The 27,729-nt window shown below is 37.7% G+C and overlaps 1 protein-coding gene across 16 annotated transcripts in view; it reads right to left on the bottom strand.

Moving 5' to 3' along the window:
• NRXN3 (neurexin 3) overlaps window positions 1–27,729 on the bottom strand; it is a 945,575-nt gene that overhangs the window by 526,551 nt on the left and 391,295 nt on the right. For all 16 annotated transcript variants that reach the window (XR_015804647.1, XR_015804648.1, XM_088167427.1 and 13 more), the window contains 4 exons: window positions 8,660–8,779; window positions 2,543–2,924; window positions 967–1,157; window positions 311–484 (listed from right to left, as the gene is read on the bottom strand). Coding sequence is in view for 14 of the 16 variants with exons in the window: in XM_088167427.1 (XP_088023553.1) it covers window positions 311–484; window positions 967–1,157; window positions 2,543–2,924; window positions 8,660–8,779 (867 nt within the window). In the remaining 2 variants the exon portion in view is untranslated. The remainder of the gene's footprint in view (window positions 1–310; window positions 485–966; window positions 1,158–2,542; window positions 2,925–8,659; window positions 8,780–27,729) is intronic.

Here is a 27,729-nt window from a genome sequence, read left to right as displayed (position 1 = left end):
AATGCTAATAAACCACTCTGAGAAAACTACAAAACTACTAGTAAGTAGTAGTCCGTGCCCTAGTACCATCCTTTCCCACTACTGAATGTACCAACTCATAAGGGATGAAGCATATATGAAAAGAGCGCTAAGCCACTGACAGAAACTGTCAATATTTAAGCTGCATTTGGTAGACAAAAGTGTAGTGAAAGATATTGCAATGGAATAGCTAATGAAATGGTCAGTAAGGTAAACAAGTAGATGCACAGAGTGCAACAATGAAGTGCAAAGTGAGTGCTGGAGAGGGGACCCTCTCTGAAATCAATTATACCTTCACATCCACGCTCAATCTGCCCACTGCGGTGCAGAGCATCGTTGATGAGATCAGGCAGACGCCCGTTCAAGTCCACAGATGCCAGACAGCCCTGAAACCCATCACGTGAGGCCACAAGCTTTGGGAGGTTGCTATACATGCCTTGAGCTAGGCCAGCAATGTAGAGATCACCTAGAGCAGAGAGGGGTAAACATACAAAAAGGAGGATGTTACCTTCTAGAATAATTTTTCTTGCCACCAAATGTGAATAAAGCAAAGTGAACACATGTTCAGAAAAAGTTAAAAACAGAGCAATGTATTATGCAAGAAGTCACTTATGCTTCCTTTACTACAAAAAAAACAAAATAAACCCCAAAACTAAACAACCAACCAAAACAAAAAAAGAAACTAACAAAAAAAAACCATCACAAAATCCCCTAAATAATTCCAGTTCTCATTGATATCTAACTAGGAAAAACTGAAAAATTACAATTTCTGAAAAAGCAAAATATGACAAAGAAGTTGTCAAACAAAAAAAGACATAAATTAATTTGAAATCCAGAATGTGCAAAGTCCATGCATTCTGTAATGCATGGTTACGCCAAGCCTTCTCTTGCTCACTAGTTCAGCCCTGAAGGAATAAAGGGGGAATCTGTCAATCTTGTAGAGTTTACCTTTAAGATCCAGATTTTTGGCACCGTTGATAACCTGAGTGACCACCTTAGTGTCCACTTTTAAGCTGTGTGTGTTACTGTTATCTCTGGTAATGACGACATTGTGCCATTGGTTGTCATTCAGAGGACGATCGCTGTTGCCTTTGATCACATTAGGTCCATTTCCAAGGTCAAATACATAGTGTATATAGCTGTAAATATAGAAAGAATTGGTAAAAATTCTGGAAGAACTCCAGCATTACTGAACCATTGAGCTGGTTTTGTAGCCAGAGCTGATAAATTAACTTTTAAAAATCATGAAGGGAAATATCTCTGTTCAAATAAAGTTCTAATAAGCCAAAATATTAGCCACTTCTTTGAAAGAATATAGTTGTTTCCTTTCTACCAAAGTGTAAGGATTAGTATTTTGAGATGACAACATTTCAAGTAATCAGATTCTAAACATAAAATATTCCTCTTTTTCACAAAGCTCTCTCAGATCCACAAAAACACTGTCTGTGCATAGAATTATTTTTTTTTTAATTGGTAATTTTGATAAACTTACTGGGGACCAACACTAGATATGCTTATTTGGGGCATATATTCCCCAGGTTAATTCTCAGTTTTGAATAACTCCCATAAGAAGTTAATTGGGAAATTCTCTTGAAATATTGTACTAAAATTCTCATGAGATCTTAGACTTATTCAAACAGCTGAAAAACAATTAGCAAAGCTTTTGGCAAAAATAGGGACCCTAACAAAGTCTGAAGTCATGGGAGTGCTACCCTGAATTATTTATATAGTTCAAACACAGAAATCCACCTGAGGATGGAAGAGAAGTATTCTACATAGAAAAGAAAAAATAAAACAACAAAGACAACAAATTTCAACTCTCAACAGAGCCCAGGAGCTCATGACTACTGCTTTTTTATTACTCCATGTCCCACTTACAGAAGTATGTGCAAAGCCAAAAAACAAAAACAGATTGAACTGAAATAAACGGGACTAGTAATCTGTGGAAAACATGTCTACCATGACTAAATTCATAAGAGATCAAAATTCGTTCAGCTAACAAAGGGGTTTTTTTTTAATAAGCTATTGGTCTTCTGAAAAGAACATAGCAGCTCAAAAGCAAGTCGCTTTTCATCAAGCATCACCAGTAGAAGTACAAATTCAGCAGCCCATATGCTTTTTCTTTTTCCTTCACCAGAGAAAAAGAAGTATTACAATGGGAAAAAAAAGAGGAGGGGGGCGCGGGGGGGTTAGTGATGAAGAAGAGACATATGGAGATCACAGCACATCTCCTCCTCTGTGCTCATCTGTGAGGCTGACAGGACAAAACATTAACTACGTCCAAACTATTTAAAATTAGTATTTTACACACTGTAAAAATGTCTTTCTCATAGCCACAGAAGGAAGTCAGTGATAAAATCAGGAGTCTTAAGCTTCAGTGTTTTTGTTTGAACCCTTTGTCTTACAGCTCAGCAGAAAAAACATGAGTATCAGGGGAATTTCTCTTCATGCAAGCATTTTAAGGCCACCTATAAGTAAGTTTATCTATACATGAGCTGGTAGAAAATCACAGAAAGCCCCTTACCCCTTGACTAGCTCAACTGCAATGAAGTCATTGCCATCACCACTGTTAAAGAGGATGAAACCATCAGCTGAGGTGGTCTTGAACTGAAAGAAGAGGTGCATGGATGTATAAGCCTGCAAGGTGGCCAAGCTCAAGTAGCTGCTCTTAGTCTTGAATGTCACAGGGTCAGCTATAATGTTGCGGAGACCAAAGCGTGCCTTCAGCTCACAATAGTCAATGTCACCGTTCTTGCACAGGTCGATGTAGAGCATGCCGTTGAACATGAGGCTCTGGAGATGGCCGATGAAGCTGGAGGGGATGACGGAGATGTACCGTTTCTCTGTCATGATCCCTGTCTCGATGTTGTGGAACTCCAAGCGCGTATGATCACCAACCATCGTGCCTGAAGGACAGAAACAAGGAGGATATTTGGGATCAGCAACAGGTTATATGGAGCCCTGCACACTCCAGTTTCCAGACTAATAGCAGAACGGAATCCTAGCTGATCACTGTTCAGCAGCTTGCACAGGAAGGATGTAGAGAATCCTGGTGAAGAGGCTTGCTGGAGATGTGCGGGTCTAGCAGTTACCAAAACCTGGCAGAAAAGACAGGCCCCTGTACTTTTCCCTGCGCTACAAAGACTTCGTTGTCAGTGAAGAAGACCAGGCATCTCCCTTAAAGCCTACAGGGATCTATTTGATGCAGCAGACCATCTGCCAAACAACTCAAACACTTCTGAAACACCTTTTCCAAGTGCATTTCCTGAAAACACTTGATAAACATAGATTAATATAAAAAGAGCAGTGAGAGAAATGAGATCAGTCATAAAATTGCTGATATTAATTCCTTTGTTCTCTCCTTGTGCTTGATGTTATTCCTCTTCTTTTAAAAGCATGGCAGGAGGGAAACACACAAAAATGCAACAGGTAAAAGCCCTCCATATATTTAAATCATAAACCTACCACTTGGGCTATTTACCACATCATGACAAGATTTTAACCTCTCAAAATATCCAAGCTATTCAGTATATCAAATACTACTGTCAGACTCCTCCTACAGCATATTTAAATGTTTCACTAAGTGTGCTAGGCACCAATGCAGACACAGAATCCATATAGATAGATGAAATACCACAGTATAAAGACAAGTTGGGCAATATCAAAATGAAAACCCTTTCAGCCAATCTTATTTTATCCCTCCATAGTTCTTCATTAAGGTAGTTTTTACTATTTGGTCACATGTGCAAGTATTTTTTCTACATGCACCTTGATCCATTTAGTAAACAGGAATGAATAAAATACTAAGAATTTAACTGTTTTCCTATCATTCACTGTACAACCACTATTCAAATTCTGCTACATATAGGCCATTATTTTTTCTCTCATGAAATTTTCTGCAGTTCTGCATTGGGTTTATGCAGCGTAGTGTTGGCTGTGGGGTGGCTGCAGGGCAGCCTTGGTGAGGAAAGTCCAGGGAACCTGCTGGTCCCTCCCATAACATTTTAACATGATGATCAAATTCATCAGGTTTAAAAACCTGAGGGAACAAAGTTATTTAAATTCACACTAGTTTTGTGAAATTTGACAACTGGATAAAGACCTGAATAAATATTTCCAGTGTGCTATAGAAAGACAAAATTCAGCAACAGTATCTGATTCGACTGCATCTGCTGGTCAGCAACCATATATACACAAGTTTCAACCAGTCACTGCAAGAGATATTTGTCAGTCTTTGGGATTATACCTAGGAATCATAACAATCACCATAGGTAAACCCAGAACAAACTCCTCCAATTACCCTAGGTTTTATCAACATGGGTTTATAAGCTTTCTCACATTCTGTGCTGTCTTCTGAAGTCTCCTAGCATTTCTCACTTTAGGAGTTTCCAGGCATTAAAAGGCAAAAAACATCAATCAGCCAACCAAAAAACAGTAGTCCTTTCAAGACTTTTCCTACTAAGTGCAATTTTTTTTTTTCTTTTTTTCTGTTAGGGATAGAACAAAACCTGAAGACACTTATAAAAACACATAGATGATACATCCTGGCTTGTGGTGTATAGAGAGTCAGATTAAATGAACTGATGGTATTTTTCTTGCTTAGAGACTCTGGAAACACTGAAATATTCCTAACTCACCTCTCATGACCATGTACAAACTGCAGTTCTTCAGTTTATACTTTGTCCAAACGTGGCCAAGTTTTATTCAAAGACAGGAAACAAGCATAGTTGTTATTAGAAAAAAAGAAAATCAGCTATCTACTTCAAAAATAAGAAAAAATATTCTGTAAACCAATTCACCTTTTTCAATTATTCCAAATTTTACCAGTGGATCTTAATATAAATGCAATTATACCAAGACCATGGAAAACTTCAGTCCAAGCAGACACAGCTGATGAAACTTAGAAGCAGCTGAAGGCAGTCACAAATTTGACTATTTAAAAATTCAAGGGTCAGCACCAATGCAAATGTTTATAAATCCTGAAACAGTTCTTTACCAGAAATAATATTATTTTTGTTTGAAAAATGGAAGTTTCCAGAAACTGAAATAGTACATGGGAAAATTTGCTTAGACAACTTTCTCACTTCCACTACTGTGATTCTTAGAGGCTTAGAATTTCAGTTTCAGTATTATAAAATTAATGATTTTTCCAAACCAGAAGTATATTTCTGTAAAATTAGAAAAGACACTTAAAAAAAATACTACTTCTTTACTTTAAAAAATGAGAATAATAAAATTAAGATATGTCAGTTTTCAAAGGCAAGAAAACTCCTCCTTTTTTCTTCTGCACTTAAAAAAATGCAAGGCAATTGTGGCCTGAGCAGGAGAGAAATGCCAAGACTGGAAAATCTAGAGTACACTGGGACAGGGAGCCTAAATATAGGGGGCATTAAAAATGGAGTGAGGGAGTTTGGAGGAGGTGAACCCAGAATCTTAGTAAAGGTGAAAAATGAAATAGCTGGGGCTGGTTTAATAAATAAAGACAGTGCTAGAAGCAGTACTGTAGAAAGTCAGGTGTAGTTCAATGAAAAGCTGGAAAGGACATGGCAATACAAGATCAGAATCAGGACAGAGATGTAATTTCCTAGGAAATCATGGAGTGCAATCCAGTATTTTCTGATCTCATTAGCTATCAGCCCCACCTGCAGAGTTAACCTCTATCTCCCCCACTGTGCTCTGTAGAGTACTGTACCTACTACAGCAATCAGTTCTCTAGTTCAAGTGGAAGCAGAGAGAAAAAATTCCAGCCTTCACTATGGTATTTGGGTGCTAGGAAGATGCCATAAGAGAGGAATATATCTGCTCTATTTGTGTCTCATTTACTACTGATGTTCTGAGGTCTGTTCGGAGGTCAGGAGCAATGTGGGACAAAGGTCTTGTGATTAAACAGTAAAATGCTGTCCAGAATTGGATTCTGTCTCTGCCTTAGATGTCCTACAGGAAACCAAGTCAGACACTTCACTACAAATTTTTTCATAGGTGGTCATTAATTGTCTACATCTAATTCCCCAAGTGGCAGGGTTGAACTAATTTGCAGGATGTAATTTACAGACATGCTGAATCTTTCTGATGCAAATGACTAAAAATACATGGCAAATTGGTACCAAACACATCCAACTTTAATCTGGTGTCTTGTTCCCAAACCTGTAAAATGGGAAAAAAGATGCCCACTCACTTCACATAACACAGACATGGGAATAAATCCAGTTAAAGCTTCTTAGTTCTGTATAAACATATTGATGAGTAGCCTACAACACACACACACAAAAAAACAAACAAACCAGAACCAAAAAAAACAAAAAAACAAAAAAAAAACCAAATCCAGAAAACAAACAAAAAAAAAAAGAAGCAGGTCTAAATTTAGAGCAAAATTCAGCTGGCATGCTGGCGTGCATTGTTCCAAACAAGCAATAAGAAGACAGAAATCAAATAGAGTGTTTATTTTTACTGGGGACCCAATTTAGACTTTTGATCTATGCCTAAGACAACAAGAATCCTGTGGAAAAATCTATGTGACCACACCGTTGAAGACTGGTATCATCTGCCCCAGGAAGTGGGATGCAGATTGCACAGAAAATCTTAACTCTGGCTTTACTGACTTCTGACTGTGCCATGATGGCATTCTTTTAGCAGATATTTTTATCTATAATGCATCTTTAATTATGTAATTCATATACATGTACATATGCGTATTCTATTTTAGTACAGGATTATATCATTATTATTTATAAACTCAGTTTCGTGAAAAAGACTTCAAAAACAGATGGCTTTGGTGGATCGATTCGGTAATGCAGAGTGTGCCACCTCGTGGTGCTTCCTAAAAAAGCATACCCAGAAGAATGGTTCCCAAATTTAGACGTAATTGGGATTAAGTGTTTCTTTTAAGTTCCCTCTTAAATAAGATTCATTTTTCCTATAACCTAATTTTGGCCAAGCCACCACCAAGGTTGACTTCCAACGACAGGGAATGATTTTTCTTGCATATGTTTCTTGCTCTCTCATGCAAAATTACAGCTGATATAGGGCAGCATATATTTACTTCAGAGAGAAAAGGTATTTCAAACTATTTTCCTGTAAGCCGACTTCTTTGGGCTTATTTCAGATTTCTGACTCCTGGCTTCCCAAATAATCTAAATTACCACAATATTTTAAAAAATTCACATTCATACAGCAGAAAAAAACTTTTTTCAGAGATAGGATACAGTGTTCTGGCACTATGTGTGGCAGCCATTCCTTCTAGTTGCGTTCTGAGAAGAAGTTACTCAGAAAAGACGATTTCAGCTTTTGGCAAACCAGCATGGGTGTCAACTAATAATCATACCCACATCAGTTTTGCATCCAGGGTTCCATTTTTCTTTTTTTAATTATTCTATTATCAGCCTCCAGACTGGTGATATTTTTCTCAAAAACCCAGTTCCTGAAGTTATATACAACTGTGAGAATTTCAGAACTTCAAAAGAAAAGATAGGTTTCTGGCTCTTTCAGTCATGAAGAAATGGATCTGAGAAGTATAACCTCTAAAATTCTTCAATTAAAAAAGGATCAGTCTGGAGTACTTTGATCAGTTCAATGCAAATCTTAACCTGGGACACACCAACTTTCCTGACTGACTGATCTTTTCTTTCCTCCCTCCAACTACATTTCCCTGCAAAAAGAAGTAGGAGCACAAAAAGCTGTCTGGAAATGAAGAAAATAATTTTTTTAAAATATCAAGGGAAAAAAAAAAAAAAAAAAGACTGGCACACTCTGTTGAGTCAGGATCCTCCCTAACCTCTAAACCAAAGTTGAGAACAAACTGCTTTGCTTGCATTTCTTCTGGATGGCTCTGAACCATGAGCACAAGAATTTGGGAAATTAAAAAAAAAATAAATTAAAAAAAGAAAGAAAAGAAATAAAAAAATAAAAATAAATTTAAAAATAGAAAATAATCAAGAATGTTCAAACTACAAAAAATAAAAGGTAAAAGAGAGACAGACATAGAGAGAAAGAGAAAGAGAAAGAAAGAGAAAGAGAGAAAGAGAAAGAGAAAGAGAAAGAGAAAGAGAAAGAGAAAGAGAAAGAGAAAGAGAAAGAGAAAGAGAAAGAGAAAGAGAAAGAGAAAGAGAAAGAGAAAGAGAAAGAGAAAGAGAAAGAGAAAGAAAGAGCGAACAAAAAATGAACAGGAGAGACATAAATCCATGCTCTGTTACACATGCACCACATGCAGGTTTATCATCAAGGAAAAGTCTGTGCAGAAGTACAGTCCAGAGAACCTTGGCCTTGATTCCACAGCATTGGAAACCATCACACATGCAACTCAGGAATGGAGTGTATTCAGTCTACCTCAGAAAGAGCCTGGATCACAAGAAAGTTCTGCTGAACACCTCTACAGCCTGAGATAAGTGCAAGCTTATCTGTCCTCTAAACCTGTATCTCAGGATTTTACAGTTGTCACAGAAGTTTCTGGTGCTGGCTAAGAAGTCTCTCAGCCCTGAACATTCATTTTCAACATAGTAACACTAAATACATGAGTGGTAACAGGAAGGCGTGGGGGAGAAGATACACAAAAGAAGAAGGAAAAGGAGCATAATGGCAAGGACTAGGAACAGAGATGCCAAGATCTCTGATCTTTGATCAAAAAATTCTGATACATCACACTTACCCTCAGCAACATCATCATCCACGATCAGCTTGAGGCTCTTTCCTCGCCGAACCACCCGGACAGTGTGCCACTCATTGTCATTGAGTTTCTGGCCAGCATAAAGAGTTTCAGGTCCCTTGCCTGGGAAGGGTGATAGGTGCAGCAGTTAAAACCAGATCTATGATCACTTGTCAGTGGGAAAAGTCATGAAAGTCAACTTGGTGTGATACAGACCAGTAGAGTGCATAACAACCAGCAGGTGCATAACAACCCTCACACCTCCACCTTCCCAGCAATCACAAACCCTTCCACTCAGTCAGGTGCCTTCCTCCACAGAGCCCTAAAGTCACATGCATTTAAAATGGGTAGAAATCTCTCTTGTGCTGTGGTATTAATTTCCAAACATCACATTGCACAGCACACTATAGTAATAGGAAAACAAGTTCATGACTGAGAAGCCTCTAAAGAGGAGCCATTACAGTACCATTTTGCTGTCTTAAGAATCGGGATTTACACATCCCCAAGGTATTTGGGATTCTTTCCAAAATTAAACTGGTCTTTCAACACTTTAGTATCAAACACCAGGTTGGTTTCAGTCTCAAAAAAACCCCAAAACCAAAAACCCCACCAACCCCTCAAAAAAACAGTAAAAACCCCCACAGAACTTCACACCCCACCTTTAAAAATATTGTTTTTAAAGAATAAGATCTCATAAAGAAAACCATTCACCAACCTTGCTGATTGTTTTAAGATTCTTTGGCAAAGCAGCCTAGATTTGAGGTGCTTACTTCACCCCTTGAATTACAGTTAAAAGCAAAAGAGGAAACATGCCTTCTCCAAAAGGTTATACCACAGCTGCCCTTGCAAACAATGCTCCTGGGAAAACAGCATTTGTCTAGTTTTGCTGCTCACCCATCACAGTTGACAGGCAATTACTTAAAAAATTAATTGTTCAGATTACCGGACCAGAACACCTCACTCATGTCAAATGGTAAGTGAAACTGAATAATGGTGTGTGCTAAATTAAAAGCATCTATCCTCATCTCAGTATTGTACTCAAGTAGGGGGTTTTGATTCAGATATACCAGGTAACGTAGAAAGAGGACAGCCAAACTTGTTGCACACTGGTCTGGATCACTGCCCAAACTGGCAAAAGGGGAACCCAAGAAAAAAAATAAGAGACATCTTGAACATAGTAACAGAGGTGGGATAGGGACTGCTACAGGTCATCATACTGCACTGGCAAAACTAAAGTCAGATAGTCCATAGCCCACAGGATGCACAGTGCCAAATGAGCAACATTACTGTAACAGCTTCTCACCAAAGAAGGAACATGGAAAAAGAAGGTGGTGTCTCATTCAGCTAGGATTCAATGTGTAGAAGAGGAATTCTTCAGAATGAGACCAAAGCAAAATAAATATTCTGTTACTCTTTTTAAAAAAAAAAATGCAGTTCAGGCTAACAAAAAAAGGAGATTAGTACCTTTTCAAATAAAGACCATTGACTGCCAATTTCACCATAAACTAAGATAAAAAAATGTTTTTCTAGTGTCCTGATAGATAAGAATCATTCTTGGATTAAAAGGATGAGGAGTCATATGTTGAAGTTACAGAGATTATCTCCTTAGCAGGAGAAACCTGTAACTTCTGTTGTCTCTCATCCATGTGCCAAAGTCAGGTACCACACATGTAAATCCAGCTGAACAAGGCAGCTAGATAATGGCCAGAAAGTTTAAGTTCTTTGGCACCAGAGTAGCTAAACTCTAAGAATCCAAGAAAGTTATGCTAGATTTACATCAGTAAGTACATTTTAACCTAAAGTGGAATTCACAAAATTATATCTTTGGACAGACAGTGAAATTATTGTCTACATCAAAATATTCAGCATCAGTTATAGTTCTACACAGCCACTTCCCAGGTAGGAAGATGAAGGAGGTCACCTGGAACTGTGTGTTTATAAAATGCCATCTGAAAGCAGGGGAAAGGGGGCAGGAGTGGCAAATGCTTTCTAAAAAATCCAATCTTTTCCACATACCCATTAGAGCTCTAGAGGGCTCAGCCAAGAGAAATAGTCAGGTGTGCTGGAGTCTGCTCAGCTGACAATGCAATGCTTTTTATTCAGTAACTCTATGTTCAGCATGGTTGAGTACCTCAGTTGCTGACCTTCTAGTTCCCATTTTTCAACTCTAGCCTGACAAAACTGGGATCAGCTAAAACAGTCTGGTTTGGCTTGTCCTGATGCCCACTGTAACACTTTCAAAACAAAACTGTGACACCAACAGAAGTTATATGAATATATTCTTAGAAAATGTAGCTTAAACAATTCACAAATAAATGAAAACAAAGTTGCAGCATTCCCACTTTTTCCAAATGAATAAGGTTGTCTACTTAGAAGTAACTGGTCAATAGCGTGGGCTAAAAATTTGAAAATTAAGCACTGCAGATATGAATTATTTTATTATTTAAGCTCATGTCTTGATCAGCCGATTTTATATTTGATCAGTAGAAAGCAAAAAAAAATCACTTTTGTGTGCTCACTTACCACCCTCTCTTTTGCAAAAATGGGCATTGGCTTCTTTTAGTACGGTTACCCAAATAACACTACATACAAAAATTCAATGCATGAGCACGCTTAAGAGCATTTAGACAAGTTTTTCAAATCAAACATATCTGATCTTAAAAGAAAGCATTAATCAAATGTTATTTTACTCTACTCAAACTGTTTCATTTTCGAATGCTTTCAAGGCATTTATGCAGCAGTGGGCTGACTTGAAAAGCAGCAAAATTATCCCCCCATTTTTCAACTGAGAGTGTGAAAATGACTTGCTACTCCTTGTGAAATCTCCCATTGAATTCTAAGTAGTACCTAGAACTATATATACAGGGACTTTCACACCTGCATATCAAAATTCATTTCATTGAGCAGGATTACTACCTGTCCCATTACTATACAGACATTTATGTGTGATCAATTTTTAAACAAGAACTTGAAGGTTCTTAATCCAACAGTTGCTGATGCTGAGGAAAATAGAAAGGAAATGGGCCATGTGTTCCTGCACCATAATGCTGTCCCTAAGAACAATCTCCGGCCAGGAATTTCTGTGGTCTTAGGTTTTGCACGTTTATGTCTCCTTCTCCTGTCAAGCTATCTGCACCTACATCACCCTTCAAAAAGGATAACAGACACATAAGGAAGCAAAGCAGAAGATTAAATGGACAGAGAAAGAAATCTAGAGATTTGTATCTTCCCTTTATAAAACATTGTTTTATGATAAAAGCCAAGAAAGGGCAAACAAGGAACTCTTGTAGCAATGACCAGCACGCCAGGAAACACTTTATATTTTATAATACTTTGGGCCACTGTGCATTAGGTGATTTTAACAATTTTTTTAATTTCCATGCATGAAAAGAGTAAAGGACAACATAACAGTAAACAGAACAAGCAATTTTTTATTGTTGCAATAACTTAATAGTTAAGCTGACAGACCGTCACTCCTGTTGGCATCTCTGACCATCTTGGTCGTTCCATCCCCTTTCCGAATGCTGTCTGAGGAACTGTGCATTGTACAGAATTGATCACTATCTTTCATTTTCCAGCTCAAATGAGGCAGGCTAGTGAACATTCCTTTTGTGCTTTGCAGTGGCAAATACTACTTAATCAGAAGAAAAAATATCTGTCTCTCAGCCATTCCCAAATTCTGGACACGAGTCCAGCTGCACTTCAGGCTTCTTGAGCAAATATTACTTGATGCAGCCACAGCGACTCCTCCTCATTCTCCCATGAATCTTCCAACATCTACTCAAACTTTTATGCATATTGTTCATTTAAAAAATTAGCATTTGCTTTCAAAAATGGAAGAACTCCTTCCAATCTGCCCAGAGTGTCCCAAACATTATCTTTGTATCAAAGATGCACTGCTGCTAAGTAATAGCTTGGCTCAAATAAACTATGTAAAAGTGCCAAGAATACACGGGCCAAAGTATAAAGAATCAAAAAGCAGACCACGCCTTCTAAAAATGCCAAGTTGCTTTCCATATGCTCCTTAAGAACTCACTTGTTTAGAACAAACAACTGGGCAGAGGGAGCATTTCTGACAATACCTCTGAAAATGCACTTCTTATTCCCTCAGTGGCTAACATCACACAGAAATTTCATCTATGACATAAAGGAGAAAGAGGGTTAATCCCTTCTGCAGTTTCTCACAGGTGGATCAAAAAGTGTGCTTTTACTTTGGTGCAGGCTGTCATCATCTCATCCTTTTATAAGATTAAAATGACTTGCATGAAACCAGGCTATCTTTATCATTGCATACCTTAACCAACAGTGCAGAAGAAGGGGAACATTGCAGTCTACAGAACACCACAGGAGCTGAACAGAAGGCATGTTGCCATGTTGATGAGAATGGAAAAGGTGCTTCCCTCACTACAATTACAATGATAAATAATTCTACAGTGATACTAATGCTTTTCAAAGAATATCCTTAGTAAGGTTTTCTCTGCTTTTACTTTTTCACTAAAATCCTTAGCTACCATCTCAGATTTTTTTCAGTAGAAAGATCCATTTTTGTGTCTCTTTTATACAGAGCAACATCCTGTCAGAATGCCATTAGCATTCCAAGGCAAGGAGAGACCCGGGAAGGGGAAGTTTCTTCCCCCACTTTTTTTTTCATTTGTGATGGAGGAAGGGCATTGGTTGTTTTTACCTACACCTTTCCATAATGACCAGAGAAGCTGTGGTTTGCTGTGTAAAATGTGTACACAGAGATTTGTGAAATATGGCAATGAATCACATGACCTCAAAAAAGGAAGAAATGGGGGTAAGGTCAAAGATGCTGGCAATTTTTCACACACCTTTGTGGCTTCCTGATACATAGCAAGTTTCTACAAAGCACAGGTCAAATATCAAAACACAAGAATGGCTCAAAAGCAGAGCTGGTAGCTGCTCTGAAAAACTTCAGTAACTTTCAGTCTTGGTTAAATATAAACCACTAGTGTAAATTTCGTTGCTTCTTTCAGGCAGCACTAGTATGGACAAAGTGTTTTAGGATGGTCTTTTCCTTGACTAGGATTTGCTGTTCAACACCAGGAGCATTGTTAATTGCTAAGAAACAAGTGGCAACCCCAGGTTCTGTACATTGCAGACATTTATACAGATATCCCTATATTCTCATACACACACACACACACTTGTTTTGCTCATATACAGGCTTTAGAATTCCTCTTCACAAGAAAACGTTAACCACTAACAAGGAATAAGCAGTCACATTAGCCCTACAGATACTCAGTATCTTCACTGGGATCTTACCTGCAGCAATCTTTCCATTTCCTCAAGGAATGGGATCATGTCCATGTACTACCCCACGAGTTAAACAAAACATAGCATGCACTTAAGAAACAACTTTTCAGGGAGGCATTCTAAAAACTTTGACGTTTATAGCTTTACACCATGGCTTTACTGTGAAAAGTCAATAAAGTTGAGATGATTTACATCAGACTACCCAGAAGCAAAGTTTACTTATTGACATTGATTAAGCAGTAAAAAGTGCCTACACAAAGTCCTTTAAATACCCACAGAGTCAATTAGCCTCACAAGTGCAAGTAAGAATACCCTGAAACACCCAGACTAATGAAGTGCATGGAATTAGCTCAGCAACTAAATGAAAAGCAGCAACACCACCCTACTAGTTCTCTTAAACATACTCTCATGTCCATATAAACAAAGGACAATAGGTAAGCTAGGTTTAATTATTTTGTGTACAACCTATTTTAATTTTTTTAAACCTCTTATTTAAAAAAAAAAAAAACAAACCAAAACCAAACCCGACAAAACACAACATAGTTCATCACTTTTGCTATAAATTCATGTATCACCATACTGAATAACTGTTATTTTCACTGCAGACACCCTGGCCAATAGCTGTAATAAGGTTCAGCACAGATTCAGGCAGCATTCAACAGAGTTGCAGCTTTTTCATAAGGCTCTGAAATAAAACTTAGTGCAGAAATTAAGTTTTAAGTCTTTTAGGTGACATGAATATAACTTGTGATTAAGAACGGGGAGATTATTTGATTGCATTTATCATACAAACAGCATTTATGGCACAAACAGAATTTATGCCACAAACAGCATTTATGTGGAGGTCTTTCCATCAAAGTTAGTGGATTACTGCTAACATCAAAGTTAGTGGATTATTCCTTGTTTACTTCCATTTCACTGCTGCTGAGTTGTAATGCCTTAAAAACTACATAACTATTGTGTATCTAGAGAAGAATAATTTTTAACAGGAAAATGCTTGTGTTAATAGAAATTTGATCCTCTCAAAAGGGTTTAAATAGGAAATTACAATTTAAATGAAAGAATATTTCAGTTCATTCAAAAATGATTTTATTCTGATTTAGAAAACATCCAAAATATTTCAAGCTAAATGAAAAAACAATCCACTGAGTGATTGAGTGAGCTTTTTCCCTTTTAAGGAAAGGGATTTTATTTTATACTCACAACCAGTAAAGAGGTCAAAAAAGGACACAGAAGTATGTAAAATAACCTCCAGTGTTCATGCTTTTAAAATTAAGATTTGCAAGAGTTTAATTAAATTAACTTCAAAGTGATTTCAGTCACACTGACTCTATATTTGTTCTCAGATAAGGCTATCGTATGAACCACTTCGCGTTTGCCAAACACCTTAAACTGCTCTTCCTAACAGATCAGGGCAACAAAAGCTTCAGTAAAGGTATAAAGAACTCAGAAGCTGCTACAGCGTGACTCATCTGCAAGTTGCCTAATTATTTGTACACATTAGATTGTCACAAAGCAAGGCTCAAGACTACTCCTGGTCTAAGTTAAGCAGGCAGGCAATCACAGGAGCAGCGTCGACCGCAGGGAGCACCACTAGAGGGAAACCGCATTCACCGAAGCTGCTGCTCAGCCTTACGTGAGTAAAAAGGAGATACAGTACTCAGTGTTGCTGTCCAAAATTTCCCCCGCTGATATATTTTGCTTTGAAGATAACTCCAACCCAGCAATTAATAAAATAACTCTAGAACTTCAATCCAGCTTTGCCTCCATAATAGCAACTACCCATTGATTTCAGGTGTATTTGTTTAATGGGTGTAATTTGCTACCCAAGAAATGCGTACATGCAGAAATTACAAATATGCAGAGCCTCATGAAGTTTTATCATAAGAGAGAATTTTAAAGTAACCATTATAGCAACAATTATGCATAGACTTTAGTACAACACAACAGTAATAAAGAGGAAAAGAGGTCCTACTTAAAGGAAGCTTTAAATTTTATTAGCTTTCCAGTGATGCAGTAAAATCAAAGCAAGATGCAGGAGCGACAAAGCTAGAGATTTATTTTTTCTTTTTATTCCTATGTAGATACAATAATAGAGATACCAAACGCAAACAGCTTCACACTAATCCTACTGGTGTACCTTACTTAAAGCATAGAAAGACTATGCTACCACTGAAGTTTCTCTTCCTGTTTAGTTTTAAATCTCTCCATAAATGCTAAAAAACAAGCGGATTAATCATGATAGTGAGAAGAGATGCTGGCGATGAGACTGAGACAACTGGAGTGAGCCTTATGTGTTATATAAACACACAGACAGCAGCAGTGAAATCATTTGACTGCTATCTTCCTGGATGAGATTCAGACCACTCGGAGGGGAAAAAATTATGAATCAAATGAATGAGTCTTTAAACCAAGAATCGACCCCTCTCCCTCACATTCCTTCTCAAAGATCTTTACTTTTGCTATGTAACTAAGTAATAGGAAGGAGCAGGCTGGAAAAGCTCCTATCCCATTTAGCGAGTGTTCTCATGCTCTAATTGCCTCTATTACTTCATTTGAAAGGATTATTTGAATTTTGGAATGATAAGATTCTTAATGTAGAGGGGGCTTTTCATGCCTTTTGAAAGTATTATAGTAGCAACTTCCCATCGAAATCTGCAAAGTAAGGAGATCAGAAAATGGATAAATCATACGGTACATGGCAATACAGCAACTTATGGTAATTGCACGTGTGTCTTTCAGAAAAGGATCTGAGACCACTTTCTAACAATATTTATTTAACAATTTAATAGCATCTTTGTCCCTTTCTTTCAGAACACAGAAAAGAATACCAAAGAAAGGGTCTCCTCTTCCCAAAGGCAGTTTGGCAGTTGAACAGGCAGCTGAGTCAGAAAAAAAAAAAAAAAAAAAAAAAAAAGCTCCTTAAAGCTCCAGTCCCGAATATTGCATTAAAGTTTTTCCAGATTTGTTGGGTTATTTTTTTTTTATTTTTTTGGGGGAGGTGAGAGGTGAGGGTTAGGGTTTTTTTTTTTGTTTGTTTTTTGAGGGTTTTTTTAAATGCTCTTTAGAACACACTGCACAGTCCTCACTGACAGCATAGCATTAACACAGAAGACAGTCCTGGTACCAACACTTCTTTATCCAGTTATGAAGGTTCATGTTCAAAGAACCTAAACTTTTCTCTCAATTAAAGTACCTTTCCCTGGGGCACCTGGGTGCCTGAGGTGTTAAAAATGCACACAGAGTTACACCTTCATTGTTGCTAGGAGTATGACATGAACTAGCTTCAGCCTCCCTCTAAGAGCATAACAGTATCACAGAATTATGTCTAACTGATTACAAATCCAGCAAGATTCCAGTCTTCTGTAGGGGGTACAAAATACTGCATATGCCCTTTAGTTTTAGCTCTCTTTTGACTACCTCCATTCTGAAGGGTGCCACTCTTTTTTACGATCTTTGGAGTTTTTTAACTTGCATACTAACCAGGACGTATAAGTCTACTGGAAACCCCGGGAGTATTGGTAGAGGGAACAGCAAAATGCATAGAAATCATACTATTAACAAGTAAAAACAGCAACCACAATTTGCAAGTGGAGATCCTCTGTTTTCAGCTATTACAGGCAAGTTATGTGTGCATAACTGGTAACATTAGTCCTCTCTGCCTCAAGTGAGAAACTACTGAGAAAAGGATGGTAAGTGGTACTTGGACCTAACATGGAAGAGTCTTTTTATTTCACTTAAGGAGCTATTGAGGAAGGATCAAATGCTTCTGGAAAGCTGGGGGATCAGTAGTGCAGACTGGAGTGTTTAATGCTAAAGGCATTTAAAAGCTTACCCACCTCAAAGAATGTCATTCACAGGGAACAGAATAGAGACCTCAGCTGCTGTTACTTTTTGAAGAGCCATTGACTCTTCTTCCACTTTTTAAATAGGAATGGTTAGCACAAGATAGTGACCATATAGCAACACAGATGACACTATTGTGACTGAATTTTTTTCCTGATATTTAATAGCTAGAGCCTTGGTATATATTTTACCTGTTTAAGATAAACCATATTTCCAGGTTACATAGTAGAAAACAAGTACAATCCAATAAAAACACTTTATGGAGAAGTTCTACTGAATCTACCTATACAAGGAGTAGAGGCCTAGAAGACTCTCTCCAAATGCCCCCTTATCCTTTCTCTTCTTGCTCTGCAAGTTAAATACTTCCTTTCAGTTGCCATCCTTTAAGCTTTTCATCTTCATCTTGGTATTTGCAGAATTCCTTATTTATCCAGGACACTGCAACACTAATGCGACCTCAAAATAAAGTTTTAGGAGGCAGAATGTGTATGGAATTGTGCTGCCAGCAAAAGCTTGGACCCTCTTGTCCAGCTGTAAATAATTTGTTTAATGACACTTAACCCTTCTATTTCCGAAAACCCTTCAGCTTTAGTCACAACACATACTCCCAAAAGAACTGGAACCCTGCTAGCAGAAACCCACCTCAGTGATAGCAACAAGATCAGCATCCACTGATGGAAATCTTCCTCAGGTGCTTTACAGACACCAATCTCCAGTCTCCTGATAGCACAGACTGCTTGCTTTCTACCTAAACTGAGAAACCCAGATGAGAAAGACAACTGGTATGTAGACCTACAGGCAAGAGCCTCCTTATTTAGCTTAAAGAGCTATCAAGGAAGGATCACAGGCTTTTAGAAAGCTGAGGGATCAGACGTGCAGACTGAAGGATAGTTGAGGATTTACAGATAAAGATGACATCTGAGGCAAATATCGAGAACTCCTTTGAAATTCAGATTTTAAAAGTCACAGCTTTCATGTCAGCTAAGGAGCATGTAAAGGAAAAAATGCCCTGAGAGAAGAAGAGGGAATTATAAAGTTAAGCACATAACTTTAACCATATCCATATCTCTCTGTCCTCAGTGCTCCCAATGTAAGAATGTAAGATATAAACTGATGCCATCCCTCTTCTCAAGAGAATGCCATACCTCTTGAGTCACTCCATTTCATATGTATACCTTCATAAAAATCCTCTATGCTTCATACAACATCTACATGTAATCCTAATATTGTTAAAATTAGATAGGAATATACCAGGAAAGTAATTGTAAGGAGTTATCCTAAAACAGCAACGTACCAGGAGAAAGAGAGAAGAGAAACAAAGCAGATCTCCTCCCACAGGAAATAGACTTACTCCTGGAAAGGTACCACCAGCATTTGGGAATGTCCTTTTGGTGCTCAACACAGAGAAAAGTTAATGATCACTTTAAAAAGGCCAGAGCTCTGACAGCAACACTGGTGTACAAACCATGAGCTGAACACAAGGAAAGTACTGACTATAGATCCTGAACTCGGGTGATGCCTGTGCATCTTCATCAGCCATCTTGGGTGCAATCAAGGTTTATCAGTCCTTGTGCAACACATTTAAAATAGTAGTAAAATTTTTTAAGAAATTTTTTAAAATCTAGTTGTATTGGGATTACATATTAATTCAAGCTTTTCAAAGCCAATTTAAGCAGCAAGGTTGCTTGACTGTCAAGTAATGGTATATATACTGACCTCAGGCTAAATTGTAAAAACTGTAGAATTTGATTAATGTCATAAGCTGGTCACAAACATCCCTGTATAATAAAAGGTTAATTTGTGTGTTGCCGTTTCAAACACTCAAAAAACCCCCCAAACCACAAAACCTCAACACATTCTTTTTCTCCCTGTCCAGCTGCCTCTTAAAAAAAGAGGTAGGGATGGGTAGATTTTACACACATCTCTCCCTGTATATTAGTCCCCATGATGTCTCTATTTCTTGCTGGTGAACAGCTGGTGTGCTGCAAAGCTCGTCAAACCAATATTTCACTAATTTCTATCGTTCACAGAAGCACTCTGAGAATGAATCTGTGCATGTTTAAAAAGCATTCAGATTCTATGCTGAACAAGTGCTGCAAAATTACCAGCATTTATACAGTCCATTCCATTAGCAAACATATAATTTTAATACTATCACAGCAGTAGAATATTTACAGATTGTCATTAAAATGTGGACCTTCAGATTCTACAATCAGTGCAAGATAAACATCACAGTAAGTAGAAGAGACCATCAAGTCCCATGGGTTGATCAGCTGGGGAAACTTGATTCCCAGGACAGTGCCAGACTGCTAATACAGGCCATGACACAAATGATTGGCACAACTATACAGTGCAAGAGTTTTAAGCTCTATAGTTCCCATAATTTCACGGGGAATAAACACTCCTCTCAAGAAGAGTTGTGGTTGGGGGAGGTGTTGAGTTTTTTGCTGTTTTAAAATGCAAAAGGATAAGGTATTTCAGGATAATGTATTAAGAATCACTGAAGAATCAGTCAGGAAAAATAAATGCCATTATTTAGTTCATCACACCCCCAAGAACGTTAATTATGTGGTGAAGTAAGGGTTTGATGGAATATTCAAAGTAATAGCCAAGCCTGGAGAATGAAGCTCAGAAGACTCCTATTTCTAAATCTAAAGTACTGGTTCTTCAGAAGTCAGGTTTTCGTAGAAATAAATATTTTTATGTGCAAGTGTTAGCCTGATCTCACTAAGGTCTTCTAAAATAATGCACCGGGTAACACTCAGTAGGACCACAGGTCAAGTTTGGTGTTGTTTTTTCTTTTGGTTTGTTTGTTCTGCTTAGCTTGTATTGCTAATGGATGCTTTAAATCACTGGTTGTAAACTACTCCCTCTTAACTGGTTTGTGAGCTTTTATCAAGAGTAGAATTTCCAACCTGCAGTCTGGGGAGGAGCTGGATGGTTTGTTAGAAAACTGAATTGCTATAGTGGGAAGCAACTACTATCCCCGGTCACCAGCCTGGGTTTATCACTCAATGGTGAAACAACCCTGCCTCTGGGCTGAACCCCATTTGCTAGGAAGAGGCCCTAGGGTTTCCCTCTTGCTTCCTCTTTTATTTCTTCTTTTTTTTAAGGAAGAGATGGAAACTCATTCTGACCCTTTTCCATTGCAAAGACTAATTAACAGTATCTCCAACTGACAGCAGTTCAATTTTAACAAATGCATGTGCACGAATTCAATGGCAGCTGGATTTTCAGAAGTGCTGAAAGGAAGCTATAAAGCACATCAGTCTGGAAAATCAGATGAACAGGTACATAAATTCAAAGTCTCAATAAATGGTAGAGCAATTTTATAGGAAGGGATGTATTTATAGATGCATTGTTCCTCATTCACTCCCAAGTCCAGTTTTAAAAGTTGCTAAACATTTGTTCAATGCAAAGTATGCTTAATAGCAAATTGGTAGCTGAAGTTTTACCTATAAACCAATCCATTTGGACAAGCCTCCAAGCAACTGGGTCACATTCAATATCTCTTAGTGTCACTGTCGCAATTTCAAGCAGGTACAGAGTAAAAAAATGGGTTAAGTACTACCGAGATGAGTTGGAATTGAGGGACCTCTAATTTCTCATTCAACATCACTAGCATCACAAAGCAAAACATCTTCTAGTTTTATACCAATGCTGACTTTTAATGAGGTGTCAAATACAGACACATGGTTTTATGCAAAGAACAATTAAAAGACTATTTCTATCAGAACACCAATCTAAGACAACCATCTGGATCAGCAAATTTACTCTTTTATATTTGTACTGAAATATAAGCAATAGCCACATAGTCAAAAATTATGCAAAGGACATCTGCTGTCTCGCCAGCACAAAGAAATATCCCTTCAGCATTTAAATAAATGCAATGTGAAAATGCACCTTTTCTGTGACTTTTCTCTTTCATAAGCCACATCTGATTATCTGCTGAAAAGTTCTCACTATTAGAACAGAAATACCATGTATGTTGGATTATGACATTAATGTGAATATTTATACTACATGCAAACACATGTTTGCAGAACAAGAACTGGACCACAGAGGTGCTGCCACAGCACAGATCATGTTTTATATCCAGGAAATAAAAAGAACAGGAGGCATTTTTGGTACACTGAACAAATTGGCAACATCAGCAGAAGGAAGAGAAAATCATTTTATGCCAATCAGAAAATTGGTTTCTGGACCAAAAATTGCCCTGCAAAAACAACCCAAAAAGTGTTTCAAATAGAGTTTTTATTTTTTTTTAATTCAAAGCCAAATAGGGCTGAAGTGCTCACCCTATGCCTTCTTTGTTATGGTATTCAATGGTGAGGTCAGGCCTCCAAAGTTTCTGACATATATAAATTCATGGGATGAGAAAGGCTGAAAGGCTGCATCCAAATGTACTGAGGGATCCAGCTGTTGTCGATAAAAGAACACCTTCAATCACCTTTGAAAGGCTTCAGTCACAGAAGGAGGTCTCAAAGTGACAAAAATACTTTTAATAGCTGGCTTTGTTTTATGCAGGGAGTTGGACCACAGACCTCCAGAGACCACGTTCCAACCTAAGTTTTTCTATGAAAACATTTTATTTCACTGGCAACCAGATGCTTTTGGTTTCACTGACTGGGAAAATAAATAATTTTAGAATAAGTTCAACACTGAGACATTGTTAAAGAAGAAAAGTCAAAATATTTTTATATTAAATGTCATAATATTTTTATGTTTCCCATTTTTTTTTCCATAAATACTTGCCAAGTTCAAACTAAATTGACAAAGAGATACAGTTCACATAAGTCTGAATGTTTCAGCTAATAAACTGTTCAAATGAAAACAATCTAGTTGTACTTGGCAGCTGCTTTCAGCAATACTACTCCTGGAAAAAACAAAACATTTCTGAGAAAAAAAACTGCATATAAAATTAATAACTTCAGGCAAAGCCTACAGACTAATGCCCCTATTTTACCAATATTTATCAATCAAAAGTACTGACCAACACAGGCAAAACTATTCTTGGCATCAGACATGAAAACAACTGAGTGCAAGGCTCTATCTATAAACTCAGCTCTGTGAACTCAAGCTGACCAGAGGCTCTGCTGTACCATGAGCAGCAATGCTCTGAACACACTCATGGCATGACTGCCTTTTCCATCAAAGTTGTTCTTTTGGATTGCACTCTTAAGATGGTACAGATGCTTACAGTATAATCCCTTACAGAATGATCCCTATGGAAACAGGCAGATTTTGCATATAATTATCAGCTGGGAGAGTTTGCCCTTAACAAATTGATTTTAATTATTTTTATCTTCATAGTGAGAGATTTGTCAAAAATGCTTCCTACACTCATCTATGTTCATGGCAGAGACGGCTCCTACAGCCCAAACACTGACACCACAGCAGAGTAACATGGAAGAAGTCAAGTCTGCCCTGATCAGGCAGCCATTCTAAGTCAACCCCATTGCCTCTGAGTGCCTCTCACCACAGCAGTGATTCAGTTCAAGCCCTCTTCAGTCAAAGTTATTAGACATGAACAGAGCAATCCCCAGGGCCACTCAGCAGGAGGAAGCCTGGACACCTCCAGTTCTCCATATGCTCCCATACAGAGGGAAATGGGCTGTATCTCCAGTGTACCTGATCTGACAGCTTTCCTACGGAAAGAAAAAAAAAATTAAAAAAAAAAAAAATGCAGACACATTTCTCCTGCAGCCCTCTCGCCCTGAACAAACACTAGGAACTAATTTTAAAAGTCAGACTGCAAGACTCTGGAGAGAAATGCTAAAATCTGCTTACCAAGGTTTTGTTTGTGGCAGTTTTCAATTTCCTTCCTGATAGTGTGAACCCCTTTTAATAACATAACATGATGTATCAAATCACCACAGCTAGCATAGGAGGCATTTATTTTGTTATGCCCAGAATTTACATGCATTCAAGGAAAGATAGTTTTTTCTGGCTGGCTGTAAAATGCCATATTACACAAACACTTCTCTGGCTTTAGGCCAGAGCCTCTGCTATGCATGTATCATATATTCAATTAACATCCAGTTTCAGGAGAGCAAGATCTACAGTTAAACTAATTCTCGGAATAGGACTGGCACCACCTTTTGTCACTGGCCTTTGTGGTGAAATTGTATCATGAGGCTGGCAGTCTGGCTTTCATCAATACAAAGGTTTCTGCTAGCCACCACTCTGAAGCAAAGGAAGAATGTGCACGGGAGTGGGAAGGCACGGTGGGGAGATGCAAAGCAAAAAAAAAAATTATTTTCTCAGTGTGCTGACCCTGAAAATTTCTCTTTTATCCCCTCCTTCTCTAGTGTTTGCGTAGCTTCTGGCTATATGGGCAATACACTGGGTGTGCAACAGAACCACAACAGGACAGAAAAGTCCTGCTTTTCAGTCTCTTTCATACAGAAATGACAGAGACCAGCAGTAATGCACCTCAGCAAATGACTACAGACTGGTAAGGCTCAGAGAGGCTTTAATTCCATTATGAACCTTTAAAATATTAGAAATATTTGGGAACAATATTTACATTTAGAACAACTTAGATATCTGTGAAACTTAACCATAGAGAGTCTTACAATGGAAAAACAGGTCAAGAACTTCTCGCAAAGATACGCACACAGTAACCAGGACAAAGGAATACCTTGAAAATATATGGATAAGAATCTTTGTTTTCACTAACACTTTCATGTGGAAATACACTGAGCCAATCCTATACAGAATATGAATCAGCTCACTGTTAGCCGCTTGAACAGCTTAAACTGCTTTCTAACTACCACCTAAGTATAACCAAGGCTAAGAAATTAATCACCACCAATTATAGTCCATGTTAACAACTATCAGAATTTGTCAACTACCTTGGAATTTCAAATAATTTTAGCATTTTCTTTCCACTTTCTCCACTCACCTATTCTGTCAAAAGAATTAAATGCATCAAATATTAAGAGGGAAAAGATGTATTTCTAAAGGCTTAGAGGGAAGAATCTCAACATTACAAATAGACTGCACAAGCCCTTGGGAACATTCAAAATGTATTCAAACTTGCAAAACTGAACAAACACCCAGAGTTATTTCCAGCTGACACCTTACACTATCCTGTCACAACAGATATATAACAGATATAAGAGGAAATGACCTCAAAGAGCTTTATACTTAAATAGCCACAGACTAAGAGACATTTCTCTTTTTCTTACAGAAGCATTAAAGAACTGAGAGGTAGAAGAGTCTGAAGTCCTCACACTCATATTTCTCTGGATGTAACAGATTAACAGTTTTTCCTACATTACAGCAGTATTTAGAGACATCTTGCAAAATATTATGCCTCTCTGTAATAGGTGTTTATCAAAAGTAAGTGGCTGTTTATCAGTCTAAGCGCAAGTAGCTTATTTCTCAAGTGCCATCAATGTTATTTTTCTCCACAGATAATGGCTGGTAACCTCAAGGTATGTTTAGGCAACATTATAACTATCATGGCAAAGAAATAACTCGTAAACATGTTGGGAGGTTCATTCTTCAGCGTTCACTGATCTGAATTATCTCTCAGAGATTCTTCTCTAATCTGACAGTCATTGGGGAAAACAAGGAAAAATCTAGTTCAAAATTTATTTCTCTCATTGACTCTGTGTCACTTTCCTTTCTATGTATCTGACTCTTTCCCTGAAAGATTGCTGAGGAATCACAAGTTCTACCTGGCTAAAAAAGCTTAACTGGGAAAGTAACTACTTGCAATGGTGTGAACATAAGCTTAGTGCACACACACAACTCTGGAGAGGCCATTTCAATCTGCAAGAGCCAGTTTGTCCTCAGTTTATGAATTGCTGGAACTAAATTAATCCCATCCATAGTATCTTTGTGATCCAGGGTACCAATCTTGTCAGGAATGAGTGAATTAGCTAGGAAACACAAGAAACTTTAAATGAAAGTAATTCCTAGAACAGCCTACTCTACAAGCAACAGAAGTGAGCTGGTAGTAAATAGTACTCAAGACATCTTATGTTCCCTGGATTGCAGATTGCTATGCTTTGTATTAAGCCTGCTTTGGACACTAATTAGAGCTGTAGTCAGTTAGCCAGCCAGCTTTACCTTAGCCTCTATAGATAACGGGAGATCTCCCTGACAAAAATTAAAAATAGTGTCTGCTTAGCAGTGAACACAGCCCAAACATTTTGTATTCATAAGCAGTTCAAAAATTGATAAGAAAATAAAAAAGTACAATATAAACTTGTATTAGAACTTCTTGATCAACTAGAAAATTATCTGGAAAATGAAAAGCTTTTGTTACCCCACCCAATGCCTCTCTTCTTCACCCAGAGAAAGTCTCCGTGCAGAGTAAGTTATGAAAGATAAATTTGCTAGTCCAAAGAACACAGAAATTAGTGATATGACAAGCAGAAAAAATGAAACTCCAATTGCCAGAAGATCCTGTGTCCAACAGATTCCTTGTATTCAAGCCCAGAAGTAGAATATCAGACACTTCTGCCATCATCAGTTGCCAAATGTCCTAAAGGAAGGGGTACAGTCTTAAAGACCCAGGATCTAACAACTGCAGAAGTTTGAGGATTTCACTTTGGAATACACTTTGAAAGTAAAAGCAGATAGGTACCACTATGAAGCTCAGAGGCAGTTCTGCAACCTGGAGGAGCCACTGCTATGAGTTACTATTGAAATGACCCAGAACAAATAGAAAGGCTTCAACATTTTGACTAAACATAGGTGATTTATGTGCACTACATGGGCAGCCAGGAGGAACTGAGAAGCTACAAGCTGAAGAAAAGGTTTCTAACAGCCAAATCTATCTGTTAAGAAGGTGGCTTTTCTTCAAGCATCCTTCCCAGCTTGCTAAGATTCAAGCACATCTCCTTTGCTTAGCATCTGATATTGTCAGGACACGGGAATGAAAGTGGCTTCTACCTACTACACCAACACAAATTGATGATTTACATAAAACCTGGAGAGATCTGTCAAGACTTGTATACAAAACTGATGCAATTGTGATGCTTTTCATAACAATTTCAAAATTCAATCATAGCAAGTACGTCTGGTAAGACTGACACATATGATCAGGCATTATTGTCTATAGTTCATGTTAACTAAATATACTTATCAGTGTATTTAGGGATTCTAAAAAATCACTGATAAACAAAAATGCTTGCAATTTGGACAAGTCAAGCAGTCATTCCATGAGTGACTGTGCTCAGAAGACTTGCAAAGAGGAAATGACTGCAACTGTCTACTTTGACCAAAATTCACAACAATTCAATTTCAACATTTATAATAAACATAGCACAAATAGTAAAAAATGCAGTATTTTTCACTATTTATGGTTTGACTAACCATGTCAATAAGCTCCTGATTTACAGATCTAAAAATTCCTGAAACACTTAACCAAAGACCCTTTTCTGTTGTTGTTGTTTTTCTGGTTTTGGGGGTTTGTTTGGTTTTTTTGTTTTGTTTCGTTTTTAGTTTTGTTTTTGCTTTGTTTGTTTGTTTCAGGCATTTTTCTTCTGATGTCTTCACTTTTATTTAATACCATTTCACACTTTTGGTATGTCACACTTTTTGTACTAACAATGTTGCATAACTTTAGAAAAGCAAAGCTTGCCTCTGGTATGTTTAATCCCAACAAACATTAGAGCAGTATTGTGTGCTATTACCTAAGACTTTCTCAGAACAGCCAAAGAACAAAATTTCCAGTTGGTTCTAGAACTGTGACTGTCAACCCTGCTTCAAGATCTGCTCCTTGACAGCTCTCAGCATCCTTTCATCATTTTTATGTGATGTTTACATCCACTCCTCTAAATTTAATTTCTTACATTACCATTATGCTCTACTTTGGTTAGATTTTTCTCAAATAGTAATAGCGAGGTACTTACATAACTGTTGTATAAATGTGATGAGTTCCTTATGAGAAAGCAAAACTCTATAATTTTACTGGAGCTGCGAGGCATGTT

The sequence above is a fragment of the Sturnus vulgaris genome, chromosome 6 (genome assembly GCF_052056855.1).
Source record: "Sturnus vulgaris isolate bStuVul1 chromosome 6, bStuVul1.hap1, whole genome shotgun sequence".
Lineage (NCBI taxonomy): Eukaryota > Metazoa > Chordata > Aves > Passeriformes > Sturnidae > Sturnus > Sturnus vulgaris.
The sequence above is the reverse complement of the archived record's forward strand: the minus strand, read 5'-3'. Positions and strand labels throughout refer to the sequence as shown.